The 21,367-nt window shown below is 28.4% G+C and overlaps 4 protein-coding genes across 4 annotated transcripts; 1 reads left to right on the plus strand and 3 right to left on the minus strand.

The window, feature by feature from the left end:
• Positions 1 to 109: 109 nt before the first annotated feature.
• On the minus strand, positions 110 to 1,891 carry LOC130802279 (uncharacterized). The gene has a single exon (XM_057666226.1). The coding sequence runs from the start codon at positions 1,309 to 1,311 to the stop codon at positions 643 to 645; it is 669 nt and encodes a 222-aa protein (XP_057522209.1). The 5' UTR covers positions 1,312 to 1,891; the 3' UTR covers positions 110 to 642.
• Positions 1,892 to 3,334: 1,443 nt separating this feature from the next.
• On the minus strand, positions 3,335 to 4,450 carry LOC130803314 (acetylajmalan esterase-like). The gene has a single exon (XM_057667512.1). The coding sequence runs from the start codon at positions 4,448 to 4,450 to the stop codon at positions 3,335 to 3,337; it is 1,116 nt and encodes a 371-aa protein (XP_057523495.1).
• Positions 4,451 to 10,678: 6,228 nt separating this feature from the next.
• On the minus strand, positions 10,679 to 11,794 carry LOC130803316 (acetylajmalan esterase-like). Its single transcript, XM_057667513.1, has one exon. It carries the CDS (start codon positions 11,792 to 11,794, stop codon positions 10,679 to 10,681), a length of 1,116 nt encoding a protein of 371 aa, XP_057523496.1.
• A 1,670-nt stretch (positions 11,795 to 13,464) lies between these two features.
• On the plus strand, positions 13,465 to 14,669 carry LOC130802281 (uncharacterized). Its single transcript, XM_057666227.1, has 3 exons — positions 13,465 to 13,685; positions 13,796 to 13,867; positions 14,356 to 14,669. The coding sequence occupies exons 1-3, from the start codon at positions 13,515 to 13,517 to the stop codon at positions 14,635 to 14,637; spliced, it is 525 nt and encodes a 174-aa protein (XP_057522210.1). The 5' UTR covers positions 13,465 to 13,514; the 3' UTR covers positions 14,638 to 14,669.
• Positions 14,670 to 21,367: the final 6,698 nt, after the last annotated feature.

The raw sequence follows: 21,367 nt of genomic DNA on the forward strand, positions 1-21,367 counted from the left end.
AGTTGATCTGATGATTACATGAAGCTCAAAGTGTTCAAATGTCCAATGTTTTCCTGGGGTGGAGAACGTTATTTTTGTTAAATCAAACTTATTTTAAGAATATAAAACATCCAAACATATACAAAATTCAACAATAGGAATTTAAAACTTTGGCACAAAATAAACATGTAGGAATTTAAAAGAAACATTGTAATTCATTTAAAGTTCTAATGATAAAATGAAAATCACACTTATATATACACATGAATTTGCCTCTACTTATCCCTTACAATCTTACATCATACTTATATGAATTTAAAAGAAAAGTGGCAATTTCCGGCAAAAAAGAATTTCAATCAAACAATATCTCATCATCCTAAACGCTATAAACCGGACTCCAATTCACATCACATAATCGTAGTGCTAACTAAGCAACTACCATCCACATCTCATTATTCCAACACTATCAATTTGACTCTCATTCAGACCACATAATTCAAAATCGCATAAGCTACTTCGATCCAATTGGAGAAACCCAAGTACTAAAATTGATCTCCCATCCAGATCTCATTATGCCAACGCCATTCACCGACTCCCATCTGGATCACATGATCTCAATCAAACTTTTAAAAAATTGATCAACTACATGATCATGATTCTTTTTCAATAATATCTAGTACTTAACACAGTACTCTTCCTCAGCAAATTTCCACCCTTTCTTCCACCGTTAATGGCATTAGAAGCTGCAATGGATAAACCCTTTAATTCTTCAAAACTAGCATAACTTTTCCTTCCCATCATCAACTTCCCATTACTCTGTTTTTCCCCAGAATTCACAGATTTACTTCCAAAACCTCCCACTTTTGCTTCTTTTCCATACATTTTCTCTCTTTTCGACATCGATGGTGGCGGTGTTACACTCTTCTCATACCTTGGAATCCGATTCTCACTTGGTTTCCTATTCTCTTTCTTCACAGCTGAAGAAAAATCAGGGACAGATTGTGCCAAAACAGAGTACCCCTGTTTTTTACAGTTACTCTGAGGAATCCCTTGAAATCTTACACTCTTTTTTGCTGGGGAAAATTCTGATCTGGGTGCTTCTAGAAGTTTCTCATCTTCATCAAGTTTGAGTCGTTTAGATTGAAGCTTTGATTCTCTGAGTCGGGCATATGCGTTGTATCGTGGTCCTCTTTCTATGGAGAACAGATCAGCCATTAATTCAGGGGTTTTTGGGCTTGATTTGAACGGATCAATTGCAAAATCAGAGTAATTAAAGAGAATTGGTGAATTTGGATCAATAATTGAATGAATAGATCCAATATTTTCTGCCATTGTTGCGCAAATTGAGGATTTTTATTTCTTGCTCTGTTTTTTGGGTGGTTTTAAGAATATATTTGAATTTCCAACGGTCGAATATATGGAGGAAGAAGAAAGTATAGTATTTTTGGGTTATGGTGTGTTTTTAATCAATAATTTTTTTTTTCTAACGTTCTGATTGAGATTTTGATCGTGATTGGTGTCGTTTTTAAGGGTCAAAAAGGGACGATGAATAATCGGCGGAATTTGAGCCGTTGGATAAGGTGGAAATTTTTAATAGCCGTTTTGTGTGTAAAGGGTTGAGACTTGAGATTGATTTGATGATGTTTTATGCCACATGCCCACATTGTCTCCTACAATGTTTTGGGCCTTTTCTACAAAATGTTACTCCTTTACTTTTTGGGCCTTCAATCTTGAACGTGTAATGGTGAGATATATTTAAAATTCTAACCCTTTTTGTATGAGACTGTCTTACCGAAAGACGAATCCATACAAAATGCCCATAATGTTAAAAGTTTCTAATATTTGAAGTTTTAATTTCAATATTCAAAATAATGTAATATTCATTGAATAAGTAAAGGTGAGTTTTAAAAGTACTAACACACATTCTTAAATGAGACGGTCTTATGATGAGATCATCCCTATTGAGCTGACTAATGTACATGTAATGTGTTAAAATGATCAGTTATAATTTCAAAGTGATCAATTAGAAAAATAAATTAATCATATAAACCCGTCTCATAATGAAACGGTTTCATACAAAATGAGTTAACTAAAGGAGAAATTGTGTACTTTCAAAAGCGGTTTAATGTTTCACTCAAAAGCATTAAATGATATAAAGCATACTCCTAGCAACTAAAAAATATGGAGGAAATATTTGATATAGGTGATAGTCTGATAGATGCTCTAATTTACTCCCATTAATTTTTTTTAATTGTCCCATTTTTTTATTGGATAAGTTCACCTTCATTCTTTTACAATGATTCATGCAATATATCTTCATACAAAGAATGGCTTGTAAATTTAGACAGATTGAACCCATTGTTACATTAGTAGATTGATTTCTGAGTACTGACTAAGGAAAAGAATGATGAATTTACATTTTGTTAATACTTCTAGAAGAGAAATGTTTGGGAAATTGATAATTTTTTCTATCCCTGATATGTATTAGGTCGTATGCTACTAGGGAGCTTGCAATGGGATCGACCTTTGTAGCCCTTTAAATCTTTTTTTATAAGTTTTTCCCTCATAGATTTTTTTATTATATGATCATAAACTCAATCATACATGAACTTTTTGAGAAATAATTTTCTCATAAAACAAACCAATAATAACGTTAGCAAAAAATATAGAGGTAATTTTCTACTTGCTAATTTTAGAGGTGATTTTCTTTTGCTTATTTTTATTGAACTTAAGTTATATTTGTTAAAATCAACCTATTTTAGGTCAAGCTATTAAAGTAATCTTCACTAAAATTTATTTTTATAACTTCAATAAAAGTCGCGCTATCTTGCCTGAAGTATGTTCATTAGTTATCTATAAAAACATGTAAAACTAAATATTATTATATATTATATCATACAACAAAATGTTAAATCGATCTCCACTCAAGGCTAATTACACCAAGATATACTACTCCCTTTTGTCAAATAATTTATCTGGTCTATTATACTTGTGTATTCACTATTTCAATCCTAAATATTTTTAATTGAATTTGGTTAAAAGTTATAAAAATTTTATGTTAATAAAAATTTCATTGAGATGAATCAAACAAGATATCAATTGACCAAAATAAAATGAGATAATTGATCAAAACATGGACTATTAATTTGCGGGTTCGTAACCAAATTTAAAATACAGTTAAAAAAGAGAATTGGAAAAAAGTTGCATATATATATATATATGAATACATTGAAAGTGAACATAATAACTAACCTTAAAATAAAACAATAAGTCAAAAACAAATAGAAGTAATAATAAAAAGTAAATTTAAAAATAACAGAAATTATCCTAAAAAAAGAATAAGTGTGAATGAAATCTAATCTAAATATGGAAGGAAGGAAGGAAGAATTTGATGCAGCAAGTAATCCGACATGAGTGAATAAGCTTGTTGTGTGAAGTGAATTCCGTCCCAACTAATATAACGAGCTGGATTCGAACAAACTGATGCGTCTTTGCTTCCGCACATTTTCATCAAATAGAAATGATTTGGATGATCTGCGGCACCACAGCATGCATTATGCACATTCTGTCCATCAAAACCCAGTGCAACTGCATCCCTCAGAACCGAAGACAAAGCATTGTAGTAATCTCCATACACCACTTTACTTCTTGGATACTCCTCTTTTATCTCTTTAATTGCTTCTTGTAGCGCCTTATTATGAACCTTTGCGAACCCATTTAGACCCTTTAAGCATCCCAGTTCATCGTATTGTGTTTGATCTTTTGATTGAAAAGAAGACAGATAGATCGGTAAACACCCGATGGGGAAGTTTCCAGGGACTATTATATGATTTGCGTGGGTTTGATTGATTATTTGTATTACAGCCTTTTTGATTGCACCCACTACTTCAGGAACCATATTCATCTTTACTTCTTCAACTGTTTTGTTCTGTAGGAGAGCGTAGTTATAGTCGTTACCCCCTGTTTCGATCAAAAACAGAGATCTCTGCATCTTTTTCTCGCATTGGGATTGGGATGTGGTATTAGAACAGACAGAATCAAGATAAGAGTGGAACCACTTTAACTGAACAGACAAAGAACTGTTTGTGACCGGTGAGAAAACCCCCTTCGAAAGCAAAGAAGCACTGTCTAAGGCGGTGGATCCAGCGACGGCGAAGTTAACCCCTTGGTGAAATCGGGCTTGTTTGTTGAGGAAGGGCATAAGTAAAGGAACATTAAAGTATTGAGCGAAGAAATCAATCATCAAAAGACCATCAGAACATCTTCCGGTAGGATGATGAATGGTCTGACCATAAGGGTAGTTTGCAAAGTTAGTAGCCCCAATTGGGTTTTCGATGACGAGATTACCCGTGTCGCTAATGGAGTCGCCGAATTGGTATATTGAATCAAACATTGAAATTTTGTTTGGGCGGTTGTATTTAGGGGGTATAATTATGGGATGGGGATGATGAAGATCGTGCAAAGTAGCCATCGATGACAGGATTGATAGGGTTGAAAGGATGAAAAAGAGAAAGATTAAGATTGAAGGAGACATGATCACGATTAACGACAGATGAGAGAAAATGAGAGAATTTGAACGTAAACAATGAAACTGAAAGAAGAGGATGGGAGCGTGGGCTATTTATAATTTACGGGAATGGGCTCGGGCTTTGGGTTTGTTTTAGTTTTAACGCTATTTTCCTGTTTTTACGACTATTTTCCTGTTTTGGGCTTACGGTTTGTTTTTCTAATACTAGGATGAGGAATTAACTAATTTTTTAAAATTATATCAAAAAAAAACTATTATTTTTTTAACTAAATTTAATTCTAATATATTTGATAAATAATAATGTTATTAGATTTTGATTTTTTTTAAAACATATTATTCACCTCAAATCTAGACATAACTAAAACTTTAATATATTTCAATATTAGGAATAGGAATGAATAAACTATTTTTAAGAAATAGTATAAATTTTCTTTAAATAATAAAGAATAATTTGAGACTTTTTTTCTAAAATTTTATCTTTTTTTTTTAACAATTTTTCTAACCTAGTGTAATCATAACTTTATTTAAAAAAAAAATCCTAATTGCAACGTTATTCAACAACTAAAATACATAGAATTAGGAACACAAATTCTAACACTCCTAAGTCCTAATAATTAGATTTCTGGATTATGAACAAAAAAAACTACTCACGCCTAAATCTAGCCCAAAAACTACTTTATTTAAAAAAGAAATTGAATTAATATTTTAATGAATTTTTTAAATAAAATTTCAAATAATTATATTTTTTATTATTTGGGTTAGAAAAACCGTTTACTTATATAAACAAACATGTTACTTTAATCTACATAAATCACATGTTGGTTAGAGATTTTTTACATTATTAATTTATTTGTGTGATAATAAGTAATTTTCATTAGTAAAAAAAAAATCAAATTTGCCTTTTGTTTTTTTTTTTTTTTTTTTTTTTTTTTTTTTTTTTGTAGTGGATTCCTAATCTAAAATTAAAAAAAATATATTTTTTTCCTTAATTAATTGCAATGAGATTAGACTATTTACTTATATAAGTCTAGAAGTAAATTATAAATATTTTTTACTCCATATATTTGATTAGCTTATTGTATAAAGTGTCGAGATTATATTATCAATTAAAGTACCAAAAGCATAAAATATTTAAAGTTTGATAATATTTTATATGCGTGTTTTATCAAAGACAAAAAAGTTTTGATATATAATTCCTCCATTTTTTTTACTTGCAACAAAGTTGACTTCAGTACTATTCATCAAGCAATTTGACTTTTATATTGTCGGTAATCTATAAGTTAAAACATGTTCATATGAGATTTTGTTTAAATCGTCTCGATTCAAAGTTTATTAATGTTGAATTTTCATAATTTTTCGATATATATAAGTAGAGATATTAATATTGGACATGTACATTGGTAAGTGTGAAAAAGAAAATGCTGCAAGTAAATAAGAACGGAGTAAGTATATATATATATATATATATATATATATATATATATATATATATATATATATATATATATATATATATATATATATATATATTTGTAAGCTAAAGTTAATATATTATAAAATACAAATAAATCTATGAATTAGACATAAACAGAATTATGTAGTAGTCAGTTTCGCTCGGATCGAATCAGTTCCTGTCAGTTTCAGGTGGTCACTCTGGGTTTTGGGCGGGTTGAGTTAACTTACAAAAATTGTGGGATTTCTTATTTTATCATCTAATTTGAAAATTAAAATAATTTTTTCTTAAAAAAATATTTACTATAGCGCTTAGCAAATCACGATAAAATATCAACATAATTTTTAAACCATGAAATAATAATAATTCAACATAAAGTAACAATAAAAATTCTAAAATGCATCATATACTAAAAAAAAAAATAATTCAAATGACTCAAACATAATACAACAATTGAATATTAAGAGTACAAAAGTGAAGAACATATTAGATAAAGAAGCATTAGTTATTATTTTGTTTGTGCACCTAAATCGAGAAGGTTTACCCCTTTCTTTAACAATTGTACAACCTAATGGGTCAACCTTGACCCTAACTCGTTCAACCCGTTTTTTAAACGGTTTTCTCGAGTTCGGTTATTTTTTTCGGGTTCGGCTCTAGATTTCCGAGTTTCAACCCAATTTTTCGGTCGGATTTCAGATTAATTTTCGGGTCGGATCAATATTTTCAAGATTTACATAATGTTATATCATACAATTAACTAAGAAGGAATGAAAAATTCCATGTGGCATCCTTACAAAGATTTGCCACATGGAATAATCAAATTGTTTTATTTATCTGAAAATCATGTAATTAACTAAAAAGATTTCTTTACAAAGATAAGTTAATTTTATTCTATTACATCGCATAAATCATACAATTAACAAAAAGAATTGAAAAGTTCCATAACATTTCTACAAAGATTTACCATATGGAATAATCAAAGTTGTTTGATTGTTATAATTATTAAAGTAAATATCTTACAATTATCTAAAATGATTTCTTTACAAAGATTTGCCATATGGAATAATCAGAATGCTTAATTGCTATATTTATTAAACTAAATAAACTAAAATTTATTTTATTTTATTATATGGCATAAATTATTATATTTCTACTAGAGAAAAAAAAAACTAAAAAAAATATTTAATTTCTATTTGCGAACAATTCAAAATGGAGGTATACTTTAAAGGAAATGAAAATAATATGTCTATCCTCAAATTAGTACTTATAATATAATTACATTTTAAAACAACGATGATGATGATAATAATAATAATAATAATAATAATAATAATAATAATAATAATAATAATAATAATAATAAGAAGAAGAAGAAGAATTTTGTTTTTTACATTTGAATTGATTAAGGAGGGAATTTATTAATGTGAGAAAATGATAGATTTTGAATGTAAACACTGAAGGAAGAGGATGGGATTGGGGGCTATTTATAATTTACGGGCCTTGGACTCGGGCCTCCATACAATTAGGAAATGAAATCGTAATATTATACTTTTAATAACCATTTTCATTTTTGAAAAAAAAAATACTATTCACCTTCAATCTAGCTATACCTTAAGCTATTTCTACGATTTTAAATAAAAAAAACAATAATATAGTTGAATATAGTTTTGGAATTGGAACAGGAAAAAAAATTGGAATTAACTAATTTTTAAAAATAAATTTAATTCTAATATAAATCTAATAATGTTATTGGTTTTTAATTTTTAAAAAACAAATTATTCACCTTAAATCTAGACATACTTTTTAAGTGATAAATAACAAAAACTTGTTAATATATTTCAATAATAGGGATAGGAATCGGAATTAACTTTTTTTTAAAAATAAAATTAATATAATATAAATTTTCTTTAAATAATGAAAAATAATTTGAGACTTTTTTTTGGTAAAATTTTATCTTATTTTTCTAATGATTTTTTGAAATAAAAGGAATTACCTTAAATCCTAACTTAATTTTTTTTAAAAATCTCAATTACAACGCTATTCACTTTCTCTACAACTAAAATGCATCACTCAAATTTTAATACTCCTAATAATTAGATTGAAAAAAACTAATTAACTAATCACCTCTAATAAAAGATATTATCATCAATGTAAAAAATAAAAAAATACTTGACATATAACATAATCATAAAAAATAACTTTTACAAGATTTAACATTTTGTACAGTTTAAATACAAAACAAAATAAAATACTAGTACAAAGCAATCTATATATCCAAGTCATCGTCAGGATCTTCATCAGAATGTGGCCTCTCATCATCTGAATCGCGGAAGTAGACAATTTACCCTATGGAAGAATTTCCAGTTACTCGTGATTCTTCAGTTTTAATTGAATACCCATTTTGCTCCTCCATGAAAGATCGCCGCCCATCGTAAATTTGTTTTGCTTTGTCTGATTCTGAAAAAATAACATCATATCATCACTCTAATGTCGTTAAACGGGTTCAACCTAGGCTTTTGCCTCACATCAAGGTGGGGTTTGAAAAGGTAGGATGTATGCATGTACATAATCTTATCCTTGTAAAAACAAACCGGTTTCCTATTGACATTGATAGCAAACATTGCTTATAACTTCACATCAATGAGTGTGCTTTACCAAGTATTATGATCTGACATCAAATAAATCTTCATCTTCGACTCCATCAAAAATAACTAAACAAATATTAGTTGGCTACGATTTGAATGACGAAACTAATTCAGGGTAAAGAAAATTCATACACAACAACATTTCATTACACAGATGTCATTAACTGGTTCCACTTTGGTAGAGTTGAAAGGGACTATTGACTCGGTTTTACCCTTGTTAGTGATAACAAAGAGGTTTTACTTTTTGTAGCAACCACTTCTCATAAATGAAGAAGTGCACATGATTTAATGGGTTATTTAAACATAGTCCACTTATAGAGATTTTATAGCGGCCCTTACCTAGTATGTTTCGTTTTGCAGGTGTTATGAACAGTTTGTTCTCAGTTTATGGTACAGTTAGACTAACTTCTATTTCAATATTATGTTCAAGAATCAAGACATTCAAATCTGACTTTCATGTTAAACTACAGATATCTATGACGATCTAATATCCCGAAGAGTTCACTCAAGCGATGCTAAGAAATTTGCCGAGGTTTGCCCTTGCCCTTGCAACGGTGATGCTTGGGGATTCATTTGGTAAGTTCCCAAAACAAGAAAAACAATCGTATTCGTACGTACAATCCACTCTTCTTGTATATCCTCGAGTTTTGACACTAAAATTTTCCTGTTGGGAAGTAATATCCTTTATATTCCTCTGTGCTGCGATGTATTTAGGCCTTGTCATTCTTTCATGACCTGTAAAACTGTAAGTTTTCGAGCCCTTTCGTTGAATGTACTCGTAATCGTAAAATGGTTGTATTGGAAGTAACGACAATGCTCATGTTCGTGCAGGATTTGGAGCATTTCATATGAGTATCAAAATTGATGGTGTTACCGATGATCGAAATTCCTTCATTCTTTTTCAGTGATTCATGCAATATATCTTCATACGAAGAATGTCTTGTAAATTTAGACAGATTGAACCCATTGTTACATTAGTAGATTGATTTCTGAGTACTGACTAAGGAAAAGAATGATGAATTTACATTTTGTTAATACTTCTAGAAGAGAAATGTTTGGGAAATTGATAATTTTTTCTGTCCCTGATATGTATTAGGTCGTATGCTACTAGGGAGCTTGCAATGGGATCGACCTTCGTAGCCCTTTTAAATCTTTTTTTATAAGTTTTTTCCTCATAGATTTTTTTTATTATATGATCATAAACTCAATCATACATGAACTTTTTGAGAAATAATTTTCTCATAAAACAAACCAATAATAACGTTAGCAAAAAAAATAGAGGTAATTTTCTACTTGCTAATTTTAGAGGTGATTTTCTTTTGCTTATTTTTATTGAACTTAACTTATATTTGTTAAAATCAACCTATTTTAGGTCAAGATAATAAAGTAATCTTCACTAAAATTTATTTTTATAACTTCAATAAAAGTCGCGTTATCTTACTTGAAGTATGTTCATTAGTTATCTATAAAAACATGTAAAACTAAATATTATTATATATTATATCATACAACAAAATGTTAAATCGATCTCCACTCAAGGTTAATTACACCAAAATATACTACTCCCTTCTATCAAATAATTTATGTGGTTTATTATACTTGTGTATTCACTATTTCAATCCTAAATATTTTTAATTGAATTTGGTTAAAAATTATAAAAATTTTATGTTAATAAAAATTTCATTGAGATGAATCAAACAAGATATCAATTGACTATTATCAAGTAATAGATTGAGAATTAAATACAATATAAGCGTGATAAGTGAATCATACCGAAAAATAAAATGAGATAATTGATCAAAACATGGAATATTAAGTTGCGGGTTCGTAACCAAATTTACATGTCGTATGAAGTATTGTAAAAATAAATAAAAATATAATGGTAAAAGAAAAGAATAAAATACAGTTAAAAAGAGAATTGGAAAAAAGTTGCATATATATATATGAATAAATTGAAAGTGTACATAATAACTAACCTTAAAATAAAACTCAAAAACAAATAGAAGTAATAATAAAAAGTAAATTTAAAAATAACAGAAATTATCCTAAAAAAAGAATAAGTGTGAATGAAATCTAATCTAAATATGGAAGGAAGGAAGGAAGAATTTGATGCAGCAAGTAATCCGACATGAGTGAATAAGCTTGTTGTGTGAAGTGAATTCCGTCCCAACTAATATAACGAGCTGGATTCGAACAAACTGATGCGTCTTTGCTTCCGCACATTTTCATCAAATAGAAATGATTTGGATGATCTGCGGCACCACAGCATGCATTATGCACATTCTGTCCATCAAAACCCAGTGCAACTGCATCCCTCAGAACCGAAGACAAAGCATTGTAGTAATCTCCATACACCACTTTACTTCTTGGATACTCCTCTTTTATCTCTTTAATTGCTTCTTGTAGCGCCTTATTATGAACCTTTGCGAACCCATTTAGACCCTTTAAGCATCCCAGTTCATCGTATTGTGTTTGATCTTTTGATTGAAAAGAAGACAGATAGATCGGTAAACACCCGATGGGGAAGTTTCCAGGGACTATTATATGATTTGCGTGGGTTTGATTGATTATTTGTATTACAGCCTTTTTGATTGCACCCACTACTTCAGGAACCATATTCATCTTTACTTCTTCAACTGTTTTGTTCTGTAGGAGAGCGTAGTTATAGTCGTTACCCCCTGTTTCGATCAAAAACAGAGATCTCTGCATCTTTTTCTCGCATTGGGATTGGGATGTGGTATTAGAACAGACAGAATCAAGATAAGAGTGGAACCACTTTAACTGAACAGACAAAGAACTGTTTGTGACCGGTGAGAAAACCCCCTTCGAAAGCAAAGAAGCACTGTCTAAGGCGGTGGATCCAGCGACGGCGAAGTTAACCCCTTGGTGAAATCGGGCTTGTTTGTTGAGGAAGGGCATAAGTAAAGGAACATTAAAGTATTGAGCGAAGAAATCAATCATCAAAAGACCATCAGAACATCTTCCGGTAGGATGATGAATGGTCTGACCATAAGGGTAGTTTGCAAAGTTAGTAGCCCCAATTGGGTTTTCGATGACGAGATTACCCGTGTCGCTAATGGAGTCGCCGAATTGGTATATTGAATCAAACATTGAAATTTTGTTTGGGCGGTTGTATTTAGGGGGTATAATTATGGGATGGGGATGATGAAGATCGTGCAAAGTAGCCATCGATGACAGGATTGATAGGGTTGAAAGGATGAAAAAGAGAAAGATTAAGATTGAAGGAGACATGATCACGATTAACGACAGATGAGAGAAAATGAGAGAATTTGAACGTAAACAATGAAACTGAAAGAAGAGGATGGGAGCGTGGGCTATTTATAATTTGCGGGAATGGGCTCGGGCTTTGGGTTTGTTTTAGTTTTAACGCTATTTTCCTGTTTTTACGACTATTTATAATCCATACAATTAGGAAATCATAATATTAGATTTTCATTTTTTGAAAACCTAACATACTATCAGGAATTAACGAATTTTTTTAAATTATATCAAAAAAAATTATTATTTTTTAAATAAATTTAATTCTAATATATATCTCATAAATAATAATGTTATTGGATTTTGATTTTTTTTAAAACAAATTATTTACCTTAAATCTAGACATAACTAAAACTTGTTAATATATTTCAATATTATGAATAGGAATAGGAATTAACTATTTAAGAAATAGTATAAATTTTCTTTAAATAATAAAGAATAATTTGAGACTTTTTTTCTAAAATTTTATCAAATTTTTTTTAACAATTTTTCTAACCTAGTACAATCATAACTTTATTTTTAAAAAAAAAAATCCTAATTGCAACGTTATTCTACAACTAAAATGCATAGAATTAGGATCACAAATTCTAATACTCCTATGTCCTAATAATTAGATTTCTGGATTATGAACAAAAAAAACTACTCACGCCTAAATCTAACGCAAAAAACTACTTTATTTAAAAAAGAAATTGTATTAATATTTTAATGAATTTTTTAAATCAAATTTCAAATAATTACATATTTTATTGTTTGGGTTAGAAAAACCGTTTACTTTTATAAACAAACATGTTACTTTAATCTACATAAATCACATGTTGGTTAGAGATTTTTTACATTATTAATTTGTTTGTGTGATAATAAGTAATTTTCATTAGTAAAAAAAATCAAATTTGCCGTTTTTTTTTTTTTTTTTTTTGCAGTGGATTCCTAATCTAAAATTAAAAAAAAATATATTTTTTTCCTTAATTAATTGTAATGAGGTTAGACTATTTACTTATATAAGTCTAGAAGTAAATTATAAATATTTTTTACTCCATATATTTGCTTAGCTTATTGTATAAAGACTTGAGATTATATTATCAATTAAAGTACCAAAAGCATAAAACATTTAAAGTTTGATAATATTTTATATGCGTGTTTTATCAAAGAAAAAAAAGATTGATATATAATTCCTACATTTTTTTTACTTGCAAGTTGCAACAAAGTTGACTTCAATACTATTCATCAATAATAATAAAATAATAATAATAATAATAATAATAATAATAATAATTTTGTTTTGTTTCGTTTGAATTGATCAAGGAGAGAATTTATTGATGAGAGAAAATGATAGATTTTGAATGTAAACACTGAAGGAAGAGGATGGGATTGGGGGCTATTTATAATTTACGGGCCTTGGACTCAGGCCTCCATACAATTAGGAAATGAAATCCTAATATTATGCTTTTTAATAACCATTTTCATTTTTGAAAAAAAAAACTATTCACGAAAAAATGTTTGTTAGTGTAAATATGAGTGTGGTTGAAATATTCAACAGAATACTATTCCTTCTCCGTCCTTTTTTCCCGTTTATCACTAATCTCTAATTTCTACATTCTTAAATATTAATTTTCATATTGTTTAGAAGCATATGAAAAATAGAAAGCCAAAAATGGGAAACACGAAGCTAAAATGGACTCCAGAAGAAGAAAAGGCACTCAGAGAAGGCGTAAACAAACATGGCGTCAGTAAATGGAAAGTCATTCTCAAAGATTCTCAATTCCGCCATATTCTCCGTTCTCGTTCCAACATCGATCTCAAGGTATTCTTATTTTTTTTATTACATTATTCCTTTTAATTGCTTCTCTTTTCGTTCTGTTTTTTTAATTATGATGAAGTATGTACATAATTGGTGATACGAATACGATACAGGACAAATGGAGGAATATGAATCATGCTAAATCAAGGCGAAAGCCAAATCCAAAATCGACTGTTCAAGATCAGGTGAATGTGAATTTAAATAATTATCCTTTGTTTTAAGATTGTATTCATTATCATTATTATTATTATTATTATTATTATTATTTCACGCGCATTGGTGATTTGATACACGAAAAAAAGCAGAATATGAAAACTGAAGTATCAATGCCAAAGCCGGCTATTCAAGATCCGGTGAATAACTGTTTTTAAGGGTAGTTTTTAGGTGCAACTATTTTGGGCCTAACTTATAAAGGGCCAAATTAAGTTAATCTTTATTATTAAAATTTAATTTGTTTATTAATACCTTATTATTATATTAACTTAAATTTGTATATTTATTTGATATTAATGTGATGAAAAAAAAATTTAAGAGAATCGAAATTTTAGTTATACAAAAGCCTTTTAATGTTTCACATAGTGCTCAAAAATAGTCAGGAATGACACTTGATAAATTTTTAATCGAATCAAACTGCAAAGTGAATGCGATTAAACTAACTATAATATTATTGCAGAAACCTTCGGAGGTAGAGGTAGTGGCTGAAGCTGAGGCTGGGGCCGGGTTCAAGATCGAGAACGAGGAAGATGTTTTTCCATCATTGCATGTAATAGAAGAAGAAATAATAGCCGGCTTGATAGCTGATTTAGAAAAGAACGACCCAGAACATGCGGAATATTGTAAGGATCTACAAAAGTTATTAGAGAATGATGAAAAAGCAGATGAAATTCTAGCTTATGCAACCGAGATCATGGACCGACCACTTGAAGATTATGGGTTTAGTGACTTAGTGATTTGAGTAGTGCATCTATGACCTCTTTGTTTAACGTATGAACCAAATTTTTTCCTTCCAAGTTTAAAGTTTAAAATTTTTAGGAATTTATTTCTATCATTTGATTCTTTGGCATATATTAAAATGGTTTGATTGACATTAAGTTTTAGAAGTACTATATAATCACAAGCTTACAATGTATGTATGCCATATCTTTGTTATAATTAAATGTTCTTTTGTTGGTTATGTTAAATTGTTAATCAAGTCTCCAATGCAATTAAATAAAAAAAGTACTTATGATGATTATTAGCATTAGGCTGCACAAAATTTGATCTAAAAACTAAATGTGGTTATTTGGTCTCATTATAGTCTAAAATATACTATTTTTGTAAAATGTAAAATGATTTTTGGATTTGATACGATTTTGAAATTTTCAAACAAGACTAAATCATAAATCATAAATTTTATCAATATGGTTAAAACGTAAACCCTAATATTCAATCATGTCTTAGGAAAAAATTTTTAACATAAAATTATTAATTTTTTTGCATAAATAATACCTCCTCCGTTCCCTATACTTGCTACATTTAACTTTTTATGCAATCCAATACGTTATTTTAATCATTTATATATTAAATTATACACGTCTAAAAATCATAAAAAGTTAATATTATGAAAGTATGTGATTACACGATCCAAATAAGATTCCACTTGACTATATATTTTCTTACACATCAACCGCAATACATCAAATAAGGTTGAACGATAATTAGTATCAATAACGATAATATAGCGTTGTAGCGAATATTTGAGAATGTAGAAAGTATTATTTCGTCATAATTATAATAATTGTTTCAGCATAAAGTTTAGTATTGCATTTGTAGTTGTTCATTATAGAAAAAAATGTTATAATTTTTTAAAACAATAGAGAAGGTTTTTTTTTTTTTTTTTTTTTTTTTTTTGCTTTTGGATATTGAGATTGTTGACTTACAAAGATTCGTAAATTCTTGTGAGAGATCGTCTCTTTGAGAGATAAACTTTAATTGGGCTGGTCCAAAAAGGAAAATTTAGAGTAAATTTGTCGGTAAACATTAAGAATATTGTAAGTAGGCATTTATAATATTGTAAGTACTTAGTACTTGGTGGGCATGAAGTATATTGTAAGTTGGCAATAAAATATTGTAAGTAGGCGCTAAGGATATGATAAGTAGGCTATTAGGTTATGTTTCTCGGTAGGCATTAAGAATATTGTAAGTAGCCATTTTAAGTTCTTTTTCGGTGGGCATCAAGTTTATTGTAACTAGGCATTAAGGATAATGTAAGTAGGCATTAAGGATACAGTAAATGCCATTAAGATTTGATGGGTTGGGTCTGAGAGATGTCTCTCAAAGAGATGGTCTCTCAGGAGACCAGCTGATAGCGATTACTATATTTCTTCATTATTCTAGAGTGCTATCATAATTTTTATTTAGAGCATCCTTAATGGTGATCCAATTTAAGGTCATATGACCAAACTAGATTAAATATACTCTTAATGATTACCTAATTTAAGGTGGATTGGAAAATAGATTGGCAAAATAGGTCACCAATAGACCCGTTCATCCGAAATATTACTTTGTTTTTTTTTCAACCAAAACGTCACGTGGCAAGGTGTGATTGGCTGAAAAAATCAGCATCCTGTTGCTGCCTGATACCACATGTTGTCCCTTTCCAAGTGTCACCTTGCAATCGATTGAAGAAAATATTCATTTATAATTTAAATGGCTATTTTCTTAATTAAATAAGTTTCAATAAAAAATTACACCAACATCCATATTTTTTCGAGATCTATAAAATGAGACCAACTTTAATATTTTTTGACACAGCAATTTAAAATTTACCTATTTTTTTCGTTAAAAAATAATCAGAAAAGCCCAAAAAATTAAATTTATTTTAATAGTAAAAAAAATTATATTAAATTTGTACATGAAATGTTATTATGAAAAAATAAAGATAATTATTAAATAAAAAAGATGAAAAAGTGGGTTAAAAATAGTAAAAGAGAAAAGATGATGACCTTTTAAAAGAGATCATTGTTAATAAGAGAGAAAAATTGTAAAATAGCGTGATGATCTTCTTTTTAGTTCGCCATTAAAGGTGCTCTTAGTGTAGATTGAAATAGCCCATTAATTTTTTGATTATGCAATGAAAAAATAATACTCCCTTTCTTTTTATTTTTTCGGATAATTTCACTAAATCTTGTTTATCAATCTTTTTTTTTTGCAAATAATTTTTTTTATTTACTAGAAAACCAAAAACGATATAAAACAAAAAATTAAGACGCCAACCTAACTGATATATGCATTAGCATGGAACCTAAGTCCACCTTTTAGGAAGGGTTTCTTTAGCCAACTCTTCACATGCACAGAAAGGAAGGGCTAATAGTATCAAGACCAAAAAAAGCCCAAATTGGCTATACAAAACTATCACTATACAAGGAAGTACTCAAAGAAAGCAAAAGTATAACTAAACATTATCTTAGCTACCATGAGAGGGTTGTTGAAAATGCATTATGATGTAGGGATTGGTGTATGTTCCTCACATCTAACTTGATTTAGGACAACACATGGCTAGGCATAGTAGGCAAAAGAACATATCCCTTCCAAACTACTTCGTTCATACAACTTCCTCTTGCCTAGGCTCTACGTTCAGAAGAGAAAACCCATTGTTGACTACAACATTCTGCTCAATAGATACATCCACAGTTGCATTCTTTTCTAGTACTGTGTCCATTGATGTTGTTGATAACACTTCCTTTTACTTCCCCCTACTTGTTGTCGACTGACCAGAGGCCGTTGTATTGCTTTGGGAATCAAGACTTTTCAAATTAGTCTAATTGTCTAACGCCATTATCATCGACCTTTAGTTGTTAGGAACACAAATTCTAATAATCCTAAGTCCTAAAAATTAGGTTTCTGGATTATGAATAAAAAAACTACTCGCGCCTAAATCTAGCCCAAAAAACTACTTTACTTAAAAAAGAAATTGTATTAATATTTTAATGAATTTTTCAAATTTTAAATATTACATATTTTATTGTTTGGGTTAGAAAAACCGATTACTTTTATAAACAAACATGTTACTTTAATCTACATAAATCACATGTTGGTTAGAGATTTTTTACGTTATTAATTTATTCGTGTGATAATAAGTAATTTTCACTAGCAAAAAAAATCAAATTTGCCTTTTTTTTTTTGCAGTGGATTCCTAACCTAAAATTAAAAAAAATATTGTTTTTCCTTAATTAATTGTAATGAGGTTAAACTATTTACTTATATAAGTCTAGAAGTAAATTATAAATATTTTTTACTCCATATATTTGCTTAGCTTATTTAAAAGTTTGATAATATTTTATATGTGTGTTTTATCAAAGAAAAAAAAGTTTTGATATATAATTCCTCCATTTTTTTTACTTGCAACAAAGTTGACTTCAGTACTATTTATCAAGCAATTTGACTTTTATATTGTCGCTAATCTATAAGTTAAAACATATTCATATGAGATTTTGTTTAAATCGTCTCGATTCAAAGTTTATTAATGTTGAATTTTCATAATTTTTCGATATGTATAATTAGAGATATTAATATTGGACTTGTACATTGGTAAGTGTGAAAAAGAAAATGCTGCAAGTAAATAAGAACGGAGTAAGTATATATATATTTTTTTGCAAGCTAAAGTTAAGATATTATAAAATACAAATAAATCTATGAATTAGACATAAATAGAATTATGTAGTGGTCAGTTTTGCTCGGGTCGAATCAGTTCCTGTCAGTTTCAGGTGGTCATTCTGGGTTTCGGGCGGGTCGAATTGATCCAAGGGATTATCATTTTATTTTTTTTGATTTAACTTACAAAAATTGTGGGATTTCTTATTTTATCATCAAATTTGAAAATTAAAATAATTTTTTTTAAAAAAATATTTACTATAGCGCCTAGCAAATCACGATAAAATATCAACATAATTTTTAAACCATCAAATAATAATAATTCAACATAAAGTAACAATAAAAATTCTAAAATGCATCATATACTACAAAAAAAATAATTCAAATGACTCAAACATAATACAACAATTGAATATTAAGAGTACAAAAGTGAAGAACATATTAAATAAAGAAACATTAGTTTTTTTATTTTGTTTGTGCACCTAAATGGAGAAGGTTTACCCCTTTCTTTAACAATTGTACAACCTATTGGGTCAACCTTGACCCTAACTCGTTCAACCCGTTTATATATCTGAAAATTCCATGTGGCATCCTTACAAAGATTCGCCACATGGAATAATCAAATTGTTTTATTTATCTGAAAATCATGTAATTAACTAAAAAGATTTCTTTACAAAGATAAGTTAATTTTATTCTATTACATTGCATAATCATACAATTAACAAAAAGAATTGAAAAGTTCCATAACATTTCTACAAAGATTTACCATATGGAATAATCAAAGTTGTTTGATTGTTATAATTATTAAACTAAATATCTTACAATTATCTAAAAAGATTTCTTTACAAAGATTTGCCATATGGAATAATCAGAATGGTTAATTGCTATATTTATTAAACTAAATAAGCTAAAATTGATTTTATTTTATTATATGGCATAAATTATTATATTTCTATCTTCAAAGGAAATGAAAAAATATGTCTATCTTCAAATTAGTACTTATAATATAATTATATTTTAAAACAACAACAATAATAACAATAATAATAATAATAATAATAATAATTTTGTTTTTTTCGTTTGAATTGATTAAGGAGAGAATTTGTTAATGTGAGAAAATGATAGATTTTGAATGTAAACACTGAAGGAAGAGGATGGGATTGGGGGGCTATTTATAATTTGCGGGCCTTGGACTCAGGCCTCCATACAATTAGGAAATGAAATCCTAATATTATACTTTTAATAACCATTTTCATTTTTGAAAAATAAAACTATTCACCTTAAATCTAGTTATACCCTAAGCTATTTCTACGATTTTAAACAAAAAAACAATAATATAGTTGAATAATAGTTTTGGAATTGGGACAGCAAAAAAAATAGGAATTAACTAATTTTTAAAAATAAATTTAATTCTAATATAAATTTAATAATGTTATTGGTTTTTAATTTTTAAAAAACAAATTATTTGTAACATTCGCTTTTGTTTTTTTTTAAAAAAAATATAATAATAATAATAATAAAAATAATAATAATAATAATAATAATAATAATAAAAAATAAATAAATAAATAAATAAACTCCCCATTAACAAATAATTTCCCACTTCTCTATCTAAATCTTATAACTAACCTCATTTACCCATCATAAATTAAACCAATTACCCTTAATTCATTCACATTATTACTTACACTTCTTTTTTCTCCTACAAACTACTTCCTTCATCTTCAAATTGCTTAAAATTTAATCAAGAAAAGGCAAGATTTTGATGTTAAAGACAACAAATTCGTAGATAAAGATTATTAGGAGCGTACGTTTGTCTAGGATCGCGTGACAAGGTAATTCTCAATGTCCATCTAATTAGGACTATCCCATTAATATTATGTACTAAGTGATGATTAATGTGTTTAAATAGAATGCATGATTTTATATGACATTATTTTGTATCCTTCATCTTCAAATTGCTTAAAATTTAATCAAGAAAAGGCAAGATTTTGATGTTAAAGACAACAAATTCGTAGATAAAGATTATTAGGAGCGTACGTTTGTCTAGGATCGCGTGACAAGGTAATTCTCAATGTCCATCTAATTAGGACTATCCCATTAATATTATGTACTAAGTGATGATTAATGTGTTTAAATAGAATGCATGATTTTATATGACATTATTTTGTATGATATTATGTTTTATATATTCTCAAATTATATCTACTACTCCTATTATTTTTGTCAAACTTGAATTTATAATTACTATTTTGATAAATTTATATTATTATATTATTATTTTAATAATGATTTTAAATACTATTGAATTTGGGAGAAAATATTATGATATTAATATTGCAATTGAATATTCTTAAGATATATATTTTTTTTTGGAAAAACCTATGATCATAAAATAAAATGTATAATGTATGTTTGATTATATGTTTGTGTGCACGCGACTATTTATTAAAATATATTAAATCACGCGATAGGTATTATTATTTCTGATACTTGATACGATGTTTGGTCTTCCTTCTACTTGTTGTGATCCAAGTAGAAGGGGTGTGCACACTAGGGTTACCTGAGACTACTCTGCTGGCCTTGAATTATTTGGGGTGACGACCTCTTGATGAAGTAGGTATATGGGTAAAGCCTTGGCCTACTGGCATTCTCGTTCCCTCAAATTAAAAAATGATTATGTGTTTGTCATTATCAAATATCAAATTAATAAATTGGTTTATGTGAATATTATATATATTGTTTTCACAAATTCTTTTTTTTACTCAGCTATATATTATTTTCTAAAATTATTTTCAATTTGATTATATTTTATTTTCTTAAATCATTTTCAAACTTAATCGTTTTATGGGATTGAGTTTGAATTACTCAATTTCCTAATTTTGGGAGTTTTTCCCTTGTTTTTCTTGCATTCTTATGTTGCAGGTTATTGATTGCGTGGGAATCGTGGAGTGAGGATCACCTAGAAAAATAGCTTTCTTAGAGTCGTATTTCAGTTTAAATTTTACCTTAAGTTGTTTAAATTTTATATGGACATAGATTGCGTTTCAGTC

This window comes from Amaranthus tricolor, chromosome 16, assembly GCF_026212465.1.
Source record: "Amaranthus tricolor cultivar Red isolate AtriRed21 chromosome 16, ASM2621246v1, whole genome shotgun sequence".
NCBI classification, from domain to species: Eukaryota; Viridiplantae; Streptophyta; class Magnoliopsida; order Caryophyllales; family Amaranthaceae; genus Amaranthus; species Amaranthus tricolor.

Bases quoted from the DNA above. Each gene is read 5' to 3' on its own strand.
- LOC130802279 (XM_057666226.1), bottom strand. From the start codon at position 1,311: ATGGCAGAAAATATTGGATCTATTCATTCAATTATTGATCCAAATTCA.
- LOC130803314 (XM_057667512.1), bottom strand. From the start codon at position 4,450: ATGGCTACTTTGCACGATCTTCATCATCCCCATCCCATAATTATACCC.
- LOC130803316 (XM_057667513.1), bottom strand. From the start codon at position 11,794: ATGGCTACTTTGCACGATCTTCATCATCCCCATCCCATAATTATACCC.
- LOC130802281 (XM_057666227.1), top strand. From the start codon at position 13,515: ATGAAAAATAGAAAGCCAAAAATGGGAAACACGAAGCTAAAATGGACT. The intron at 13,686-13,795 runs GTATTCTTATTT...AATACGATACAG, and splicing joins GTTCCAACATCGATCTCAAG to GACAAATGGAGGAATATGAA. The intron at 13,868-14,355 runs GTGAATGTGAAT...ATATTATTGCAG, and splicing joins AATCGACTGTTCAAGATCAG to AAACCTTCGGAGGTAGAGGT.